At 44.0% G+C, this 9,872-nt stretch overlaps 1 protein-coding gene across 1 annotated transcript; it reads right to left on the minus strand.

Annotated features, from left to right (window-relative positions):
- Window positions 1-8,962: 8,962 nt before the first annotated feature.
- LOC128901121 (beta-keratin-related protein-like) lies at window positions 8,963-9,550 on the minus strand. Its single transcript, XM_054182927.1, has 2 exons — window positions 9,247-9,550; window positions 8,963-9,144 (listed from the first exon to the last, which is right to left on the minus strand). The coding sequence occupies exons 1-2, from the start codon at window positions 9,548-9,550 to the stop codon at window positions 8,963-8,965; spliced, it is 486 nt and encodes a 161-aa protein (XP_054038902.1).
- Between the last annotated feature and the right edge of the window lie 322 nt (window positions 9,551-9,872).

The following is a 9,872-nucleotide window of genomic DNA, read 5'->3' on the forward strand; positions in this document are numbered from 1 at the left end:
GCATGGGGGGCTCATATGGAGGCGGCAGTTCCCTAGGAATGGGGGGCTCATATGGAGGGGGTAGCTCCTTTGGCTCTGGGGGCTCATACGGAGGAAGCAGGTCATTTGGAAGCTCATACAGAGGCAGAAGATCCTTTGGCTCCAGCTCCTACGGTGGGGGCTTTGGGGGCTCCTGCGGAAGAGGCAGCTCCTACGGTGGAGGCTCCTTTGGAGGAGGCCGGTCCTTTGGTGGGGGGAGCTCTCTGAGTGGTGGGGGCTCCTCTGGCTACAGGAGGTTCGGTGGAGGAAGCTGTGGCTCTGGATATTTCTGAAGGGTCAACGTCTGGCGCTGCAGCAGCCCTGGGCTGTGCTGACCTGGCAGGGGCAGCTGCCACCCGGTGACGTCCAAGCAATGGACTTTGCATGGAGCGGCATCACTTCCCAAAGCCCTGGGAAACACCCTTTGTGCTCTGGGCGCCCCTCTTCACCAAATGTATCCTGTGCTTCGCTCTCATTAAAACTATGTTGCATCTGTATGTTTGCCTCACGTTTTCTTTCTCATCTTTTCACCTACAAACCACTTTGATTATGAAACACATTGTCATGAACCAGGTGACAGCTCAAAACTTTCTGTCCTAAGTCTGTAGAGAAGGTGGAGACCTCAGAGCAGCGCAAAATGTTGCACCCTGTGACACATTGCAGGATTCTCCTGCTGAGCTGGAATTCAGCTTCTTTATGATGTGCGATTACCTTACCTCCTAACTGCAGAGCTACATAATGAGCGCAATCAAATTATCTAATTGTTTTCAAATTGAGCCAGTTTCTTCAGTCCTATTAATGTTTTGCTTGGAGCTGATGAGTTTCTTGTCTTCAGTCATTAAACAAATCACAGCTTAAAATTCCTTAACTTTAAACACGGGAAACTTTAGCAATTGCTTAATTGTGTGTGTATCCTCTAAATTTTTTTATTTTCTAGCTCCAAAAGCCATCAATTAAAATTTTTGTTATTTCCATTTTCACCTTAGTTTTAACAAAGAGATAAAAGTCAGATTTTCAAACTGGGACCAGGAATCTATGACAGGGACATTCTGTGTCTGGCTCTGCTTATAGTCCCTGTGTTTCAGTTCATTCTTCTTGACTTTCTGAACATGAATGATTCTGTAGTTCAACATGAAGTGTAAAAAACAAAAAAAATATTTTTAAAAAATATCTTTATTTGGTTTCTTGATCTCACCCCATATGTTTTTCAAGTAACATCAAATGGAGTAGAGCCAGGTTTTAACGCATCCTTAGCATTCAAAGGACTTCTCTTGGAGACTCACCCATGGGTCCCCTTGCATTTCTACTCCCAGCAACAGCTGCGGAGAACACCACCACAAGGTGTTATTTCTGGTCCTGTGTCACTCATCACTTATGAAAGTCTCTCTTGCACACCCGTATGATGTGAAAGCACATTATGCTGTCATATAAATGCAGCCCTTTGATGGGGCCACTGTCAAAAGAAATTCATAAATGTCTTCAGGTATTCAACACTGCAAGTTCAAGGTGACGAATTTCAGAAATCAAGTAAGGCTTATGTGGTTGATTTGCTTTGGTTACCATTCGCAATCCCCAGATAAATGTATTTTTTTATTGGTTTGCATTCTTTAGGCACTCTTGTTAACTTATTTAAGTTGTCTAAACCTCAGACGTCTCCAGGGAACCATGATAATTCCTATAAACTGATTCTAAATGAAATATGGTGACAGAATGGATGAACAAAAAGACTCCTTCAGAAGAGAAGAGTTGGGCTATACCAAAGAAAGTAAAATGAAAAAGAAAAAAAAAAAAAACAACCAAGAATTTCCAGTCTTCAGCTGACCATGTCTCATCCCTTACACTTTATTTTCCTACACTTTCCCCCATCGGCCAGGGAGAGATAATATTAAGCAGCCTGAGCTCTTCTGAAAAAGTCTTGTACATGTGGCATTTTAAATATCTCATCTCTTATTTGACATGAAATGAAACAGCTGCACTGATGAAAAATGGTTTATTTGAGGGTTGTCTGTAGCAAGTGACTTCTGTTTGCTATCTGTTCATACCCCAGCACAAAATATTGAGTCATCAGCTTCGGAAACCTTCGTGCCCTACAGAGAAGCAATGCTGAACTATTTTGTGTGCTTAAATTTTGAATGCTTCATTCAACCACCCTTTTCGCAACACCTTTATTACTTAAGCAATTATTATCATATTACCATAAAAACACATAATTGTTGCTCACAGGCTATGTAACCAGCTCTAGGAAGCTAATGAGCTAGTGGAAAGGATGGGACCAAAACGGTCTTGTGGAGAAAGAAAAGCTGAACAAAATTCGATTATGCAGGAGGATTTTATTACAAAGAGGAAATGGGATACACTGCAGAATGAGGTGGCACACAACACAAAGTGACATGTCCTCTGTGCAAGGGAAGGGCACAGCATTCACTGCCTACAAAGAGTCCATTTTCCACCAGTTGTTCTTCTCCTGTCACAGTTTTATTGACAATCTCTGTGTCAGGCCTTTCAAAATTTTTTCTTCTTAGACTGGCACAATGAAAACAGGGATCTAGCATTGTGAGATGATTAACAGAAGCTGTCATTAATAATAGACAAAGTGAAAAATGCAAGGAAGAGGTGTGGGCCCAGTTTTCAGAGGTACCGAGCAAGGGTGGCTCCCATGGCTGATGCAATGGGCTTTCGCCATCTCTGAAAGCCAGCCCCAGCTGATGATCCAGATCTTGCATTTTCACCTCCTAAGTTGTTGTGCAGTCTGCAGGTGTTCGGGCTGCTTTAAAATGAGCCACAGCTTCCAAGGCAGGAGCCATGGCTACTCCTGTAGGACCGCCTGCTGTAGCAGCCCCCCAACCCTGAGGAGCCTCCATACCCAAAGGAGCCCCCAGACCCATAGGAACCCCCCATGCCTGAGGAGCCTCCATACCCAAAGGAGCCCCCAGATCCATAGGAACCCCCCATGCCTGACATGCCCCCAGATCCAAAGGAGACCCCCATCCCTGAGGAGTTCCCAGAGCTGAATGGGATCACAGCACCATAGGGCTGGGGAAACGATGTTCCCACAATGCTCTCCTGAGGGCAGCTGCTGATAATCGGGCCTGGGAAGGTGAGGACAACTGGTGGGGCGAACACCACAGCTCTGGAATCCCCACACGATGCCACACAGGGCTCAAGGCTGCTGCTGTAGGCACATGGTTGCATGCACGTCACCTCACAGGCGGGCAAGCACCGGGAGCTGATGTTGCCATACATTGTTCTCAGGGTTTGAGGTGAAGCTGGGAATGAAAACATACAGTCAGGAAACCATCACAGCCAGGTGCCGATGGGTGCCCATCACACCCATGAGAGCAATGGGGTTAGGTAGGCAGATTAGATCCTTGTTCACGCTTCTTACTCCTCTCTCAAGCCCTCCTACCCTCTGATCCCTTCTCTTCTTCTCTTCTTGGCCCTATGGAAGGCACCTAGAACTTTGTTTATTCAGTAGGGTTTAGCTTTATATTTGCACCTCAAGTTTTGAAAGACATAAGAAAAATAAAGTAACTCTTAAAATTCTATCTTTAAATGTAAAATTGCTTCTTACCACTGTCTACAAGTTACTGCAGTGAGTTTCCTATGAAAAGTAAGATTTCACTGCGACATCTTATTGCTAAAATCACAAAATACAGACACAAGAAAGAGTCCTCACCTAAAACTATCATTACAGAGACATGACAGATATAAATTATTAGCTTAAATCAAACTCACCTGGACCACCAAGACAGGTAAGTCAGGAGAAGTTTTTAGGAGACTCCTGAGATGTTCCCGCTTTTATACGTTTTTTCAGCAGCTCTAGGGATGTGAGGCACCTCATAAAATCTCTAGCACTTACCAAACTATAGGTTTTCTTTTCTGAGTGACTCCTCTAATACCTGTAATTATTTTCATAGTTTCAAATTAGTAAATCATCCCCAGACCTACACGATATGACTCTCATATCATAAATTTGGGCTTTCTATTGTGTTGAAATCATACAGCCAAATTCCTGTGCATTCTGCTGACTGCACTGGATTTACAATGGAAACCGATTGACCACCGCTTATTCTTTTTTTGCTATTGATTTACCAAGTGGCCCCCAGAAAGACCAACCCTGCAAGTCTGCTTTCAAGAATGATCTGACCTTGACGCTGAGCAACATGAGATCACTTTGAAGTTCAACCTCATTTCTAAGTTTGAGATCCACCTTGGAGCCAAAAGACCTGGTGATCTTTGTGTATGCCCTTACACGGTCCTCACTGTCACCGTATCACATCAGCAGAACATCCTGAAGTGAACTTTGATACATACTTGGGTAAAATTACTCAGAGGGCTCAGAGCTTAAAGGAGATGCCATGTGTCACTTCAACGCCATTTATCTGTGTTTTGAAAGACTTTTTGCAGGGCCTTGTCCTGGCCAGTGCTCAAGAACAATTTGTGAGACCCAATTCTGTCATGGTGCTGTATCATCCATTTGGTCAATAGATACAGGCGGGGTTGCAAAAAATGCTGACCCCCCCCCATCCAAGGTGGGGTTGGACAATACCATTTGGGAGGTATTATACCTAAATCTAAGGCTTACAAATAAATTGTGGAACTGACAGAGCAGTAAGCCACCTTCCTTAAAGCCATCAGAGAAGTAAGCAGAGAGATCAACTGCTCTTTTAGTTGGAAACACAATGATGCCAAAAGGGTTTTTTCCTTTAAGTTTGAGACAAAAGGAAACTGCTGGGTGTTGGATGCCTGTCACTCAAAGTAAGGCTGCAAATGGATCACTAATTATGAACTGAAATGAAAACAATTACAAGGCTTAGAACAGTATATTTTTCTTGGTAAGTGACAATAATTTCGTGAATAAGAGATGACCTCATATCCTTCCCATTGTCTAAGAAAATGTATAAAAGAGTAGAGAACTAAGAACTCTTCTATTCTTCCAGCTTCCCTGACTTACTCCTCCAAGACAACCAGGTAAGTGTAACTTCATTGCACTTCTTTGTAGCTACAGATTACTTAAAACTTCTTTTTTATCTTGCAAAATGCTAGCAATTTTAGAAAAGCTGAGATAAAGAGAAGAGTAGATTTAGCATGGATTCTTGGAGAAGCTGGGGGAAAGGGAAGAACAGGGTGAGGAAGATTCTGATACTTTCATCTGGAGACTTCGTGAAGTTACAGGAAAATCTTCCTGTAGGGCTACTTTGAAAAGAGAATGAATGGGACTTTCCAGAACAAGTAATTGTATAAGGATCGGGTAATTTAGTCACAGAGAAAAGAGTAATATTTTTTGAGAGGTTCAAAAGAATAACAGACAGAGACGGTACACAGAGGAAGAAGAACTGAGAAGCTTTAAAAGGGGTCAGTCAGGAAGGAAACGACAGGGAAAATGGACACTGTAGGGGAGGGTTGAACTGGGAGCTTATGAGCAGCTGGAGGAGAAGGACAAGGTTCACCTGGTTCATGCTGGGAACCTGTTGGCACCTGACTGTGATGGTTTCCTGACTGCATGTTTTCTTTCCCAGCTTCACCTCCATTCCCCAAGAATGATGTCAAACAAAGTTAGCTCTGAGTGCTTGCCCACCTCTGAGGTGACATGCACGCAGCCATGTGCCTACAGCAGAAGCCTTGAGCCCTGTGTGGCATCGTGTGGGGATTCCAGAGCCATCGTGTACCCCCCACCTGTTGTCATCACCTTCCCGGGCCCAACTCTCAGCAGCTGCTCTCAGGAGAGCATTGTGGGAACATCGTTTCCCCAGCCCTATGGTGCTTTGATGTATGGGTCTGAGGACTCCTCAGGGATGGGGGTCTCCTTTGGATCTGGGGGCATGTCAGGCATGGGGGGTTCCTATGGTTCTGGGGGCATGTCAGGCATGGGGGTTTCCTATGGATCTGGGGGGTCATTTGGTCCTGGGGGCATGTCAGGAATGGGGGGCTCCTTTGGGTATGGATGTGTGTCAGGGATGAGGGGTTCCTATGGATCTGGGGGCTCCTTTGGGTATGGAGGCTCCTCAGGGATGGGGGGCTGCTACAGCAAGAGGTCCTACAGCAGCCGTGGCTCCCGCCTTGGAAACTGTGGCTCATTCTAAGCAGCCTGAACACCTGTGCAACAACTTAGGAGGTGAAAACGCAAGATCCGGATCCTCAGCAGGGGCTGGATTTCAGAGATGGTGAAAACCCATTGCATCAACGGGAACCACCCTTGCTCGGTACCTCTGAAAACTGGGCCCGCGCCTTTCTTCCATGTTATGCCTCATCTTCTATCAATAGCAGTTTCATGTGACGGCTTCTCTCCTTAAATTCTTGTTAGTCTTGTACTATGAACTTTCTGGTGGAGTAAAAATGCTTCGGAATTTGCAAGTGGGACTTTGCTGCAAAAATTTCAGCTTTACCTTGTGATGTGCAGTGCGTTATTTCATCGACATGGATGGTCTAGCTGCCTTTGGACTATGGAATAGACCATTAATGAACTACACCATTCCAGTCTGTGGCGCTTATTGCATGTCATATTAAAAGTCTTGTTGAATCATATTACTAGCTTTATGGTTTTCCTTTTCTTCCATTCTGCTTTGCAAACTAGTTTTAGTGAAATTGAACTCAGTGGGAGTCAAAACAGGAGGTGGAGCTCCATGTATGTAAAGGGAAATAGAATTCAATGCCCTCGTGAGTGGCTGCATAAAAGCACTGGTCTCACTGTTTTGTCTGTGCAGGGAAGTGTTTCTACATGTTTTAGTGTCTGACCTGGAAGGAGTCATTCCCGAGTACTCAGTTCCATTTGAGAATGTTTTGGATAATGTGGTTTGCAGAAGATGGGGAGTAGTTGTACCTACATTCAGCTTCATGTGGCTGTACTCGCACAGTATTAAGAGGACCAGAGTCAGTGATTTTGAGGCTGAGCCAGGAATGTCTATATAAACTGCTGTGACATGACTTCAGTGAAGGTGATGCCTCACAACTTACAAAGGAGAGCTACAGCCCCACACAGTTCTGACTCAATAGGCTGAGGAACGAGACATTGAGTAATGAGAATGCAAATTGCTGGGCCGTTGCTGACGCAGTCTTCTTGGTGGTGCACAAGAGCGAGGTCAGACATTCCTGAGCTGAGACTAAAACTGGAGTCGCAACCGCTAAGAAACTCCTTCAGTACTTTGGGACCCCAGTGCGTGTACATACACACCTCTGCACGTGTCTTCAAGCAGCTGAAAATACCAATTCCTCACTAGGAGGAAGGATTTATACCCAAATAAGAACAATCCTCCTTTTTTAACAATCAAAATATATATTATTAATTAAATCTATGGATTATGATCTGGCTAGCAGAACGCCATTACTTTGTTTGATAGGCTTCTCATAAAGTAACGCCATTACCACTGGGTGATATAATTAAAGCAATATTTTGTTAATGTTATGGTGCAGCACATTGCATGTGTAAGCCCATAATATGAGTAGAGCTATTTGAATATTTCTCCTAAGATTTTCTGATTGAAATTCCTGTTTCATCAAAAGGTTTGCAGACATATCATCTTAGAGATCCATTAAAAGATATCAATGCAAAAAAAAAAAAATTTAAAACCAGGTGCAAAGTTGTGGGGGGAGAATCTGCTTCTCAGACAGTTCTGGCAATGATTGTGCACAAGACACTTTGTGATCCTTAATTCTAAGAGAGCACAAGGGCATCCACGTAGCTGTTGCCTGAGGGATCCCATGGTGATGCTTAACAAGCTCCGATCATTTGCTGCATAAGTGCTTCAATTAAGTGAACAAACCACAAGGATTAAGACAATCAAAGGAAGGAAATGAATGTTTTGCTTGGCACAGCAGCACTCACTCAGCCTTCGCACAAGCCCTCTCTTGTCACTAAGAGCAGCACAATCAAAATGGCTCCCAAAAAAACCACCAATACAGCTGCTGGGGTGAATTTCTCAGCTTACTTCAAGGCATGTTGCAGGGTGCAAGATTTGTAGTCTCATTCTCAGTCGCACACAGATAACTTCTTCCCATTTCTTTTGGCCCTGCAAGCCTACAATACTCAGATCTAGGCTAACCCATTTCCCTTAGCAGTCTGTAAGCAGATAAACTATTTTACCATCAAGGCTCGATAAATCAGCACAATTTTGCCTTCTGATTGAGTCAGGACACATGCAGTCATTTTAACCTCCACTGAGGGTTAAAACAATTTCCTTTGGGATATTCAAGGAATGACTGGTAATGACCCTGAGTATCTGACCTAGCTTCTGTTACCTTGGTTTTGAGTTAGAGCTGTACCAGACCATCTCCACAGGTTGTCCCAACTGAAATTATTCTACAATTCTGTTCTAATTAGTATGTATGCCATGATATAGATCAGAAGGGGAGAAAAAAATACTCTAATTAAGTATTTCTGAAAAATTATATTGGTCATACAGATGAATTAATTCTTCTCTGATGACAGTCCTCGATTAATGCATAAGAATTGATCCACAAAGTTAACTTCTTTCAAAGTGGTCTGTAACTAAGAAACTGCAGTGAAATGAAAGCCAGAAGACAGTGACATGATGCAACAGGGCTTTAATACAAACAAAAAGTGGAATACATTCTTGCAGAATGAGGCAATGCAGAGACAAAGAATGTAATCTCCATTTCAACAAGGACTACAAACAATCAATTCAGAGGAGCACAGGGCTCACAAGACATTCTTCTTTCAGCTGGATACTTTCACAGTTAAGTCCCATTACTTGTTTTACTCTCTTCAGGTTCAGAAAGAACAAAACATAACGTGAGCAAATGACAAAGTGAGACAACATTGGCATCTTAAGCCTTAGATAAAACATAGCGCAAATAAATCCCAAGCAACCCCAGCTCCTGCTACCATTGGCTGGAGCAGAGGCTGCTTGTTAAGTCTGATTTCCAGGTCTGTGTGTCAACTACTAGTTAGTATCTTACTGTTCCTTCAGTCATGACTCTTAAAGATTTAAAAAGGCCCATAGTTTCCATAGCGATACCTATAGTATCCTCTGGAAAAATAGGGGAAATAATTTCTACCAAATCCTGAAGAAAATGAGTTTCGGTAAAAACTTCCCAAACGGTAGATTCCACCACCACATGAGCCCTCCCCACCATATGAGCCCCCTCCGATGCCACCACAAGAACCACCTGAACCATGGTGGGACCCCATCCCGTAGGAGCTGCCTCCACCACAGGAACCGCCAGAGCCCATTCCTCCACCGCCAGAGCCCATGCCTCCGCCACAGGAACCGCCAGAGCCCATTCCTCCGCCGCCAGAGCCCATGCCTCCGCCTCCGGAGCCCATGCCTCCGCCTCCGGAGCCCATCTGACCTTCAATTTCAGGAATGGCAGTTCCCACAATACTTTCCTGAGGACATGAGCTGATAATGGGTCCCGGGAAAGTCACGACAACAGGTGGCGCGTACACGATTGCTCTTGAATCTCCGCATGAGCTGACACATGGTTCATTCCAACAGTTGACATATGGTTGCGAGCACGTCACTTCACATGGCGCAGCACAGCGGGAGCTAATGATCTGTCCATAGGTAGACATCTTTCCAGAAGGCAAGTCAACCTGAAAGGCAGAGAGTGCACTAGCCTGGTAAAGTTATAGCCAGAGGAGTGAAAGAACAAACTATGTCATAGTAAAGTGGGTTGCGTAGATGTGGTGAATGATATTCAGATCAGCAGATGCAGATACGTATGTCCAAGTCATCTACACAGAACTTAAAGAGTTAGTGATTAAAAAATATAAAATAATAATTTTTTAAAAAAATCACCATTTCCAAGGCACTATCTATTCTACTCTAAAGCGGTCTTGTGCATTACAAGATCTCACTAATCAAGCGAGATGAATTACTGGGTAGAGGTTCCTA

Source organism: Rissa tridactyla, chromosome 23, assembly GCF_028500815.1.
Source record: "Rissa tridactyla isolate bRisTri1 chromosome 23, bRisTri1.patW.cur.20221130, whole genome shotgun sequence".
Lineage (NCBI taxonomy): Eukaryota > Metazoa > Chordata > Aves > Charadriiformes > Laridae > Rissa > Rissa tridactyla.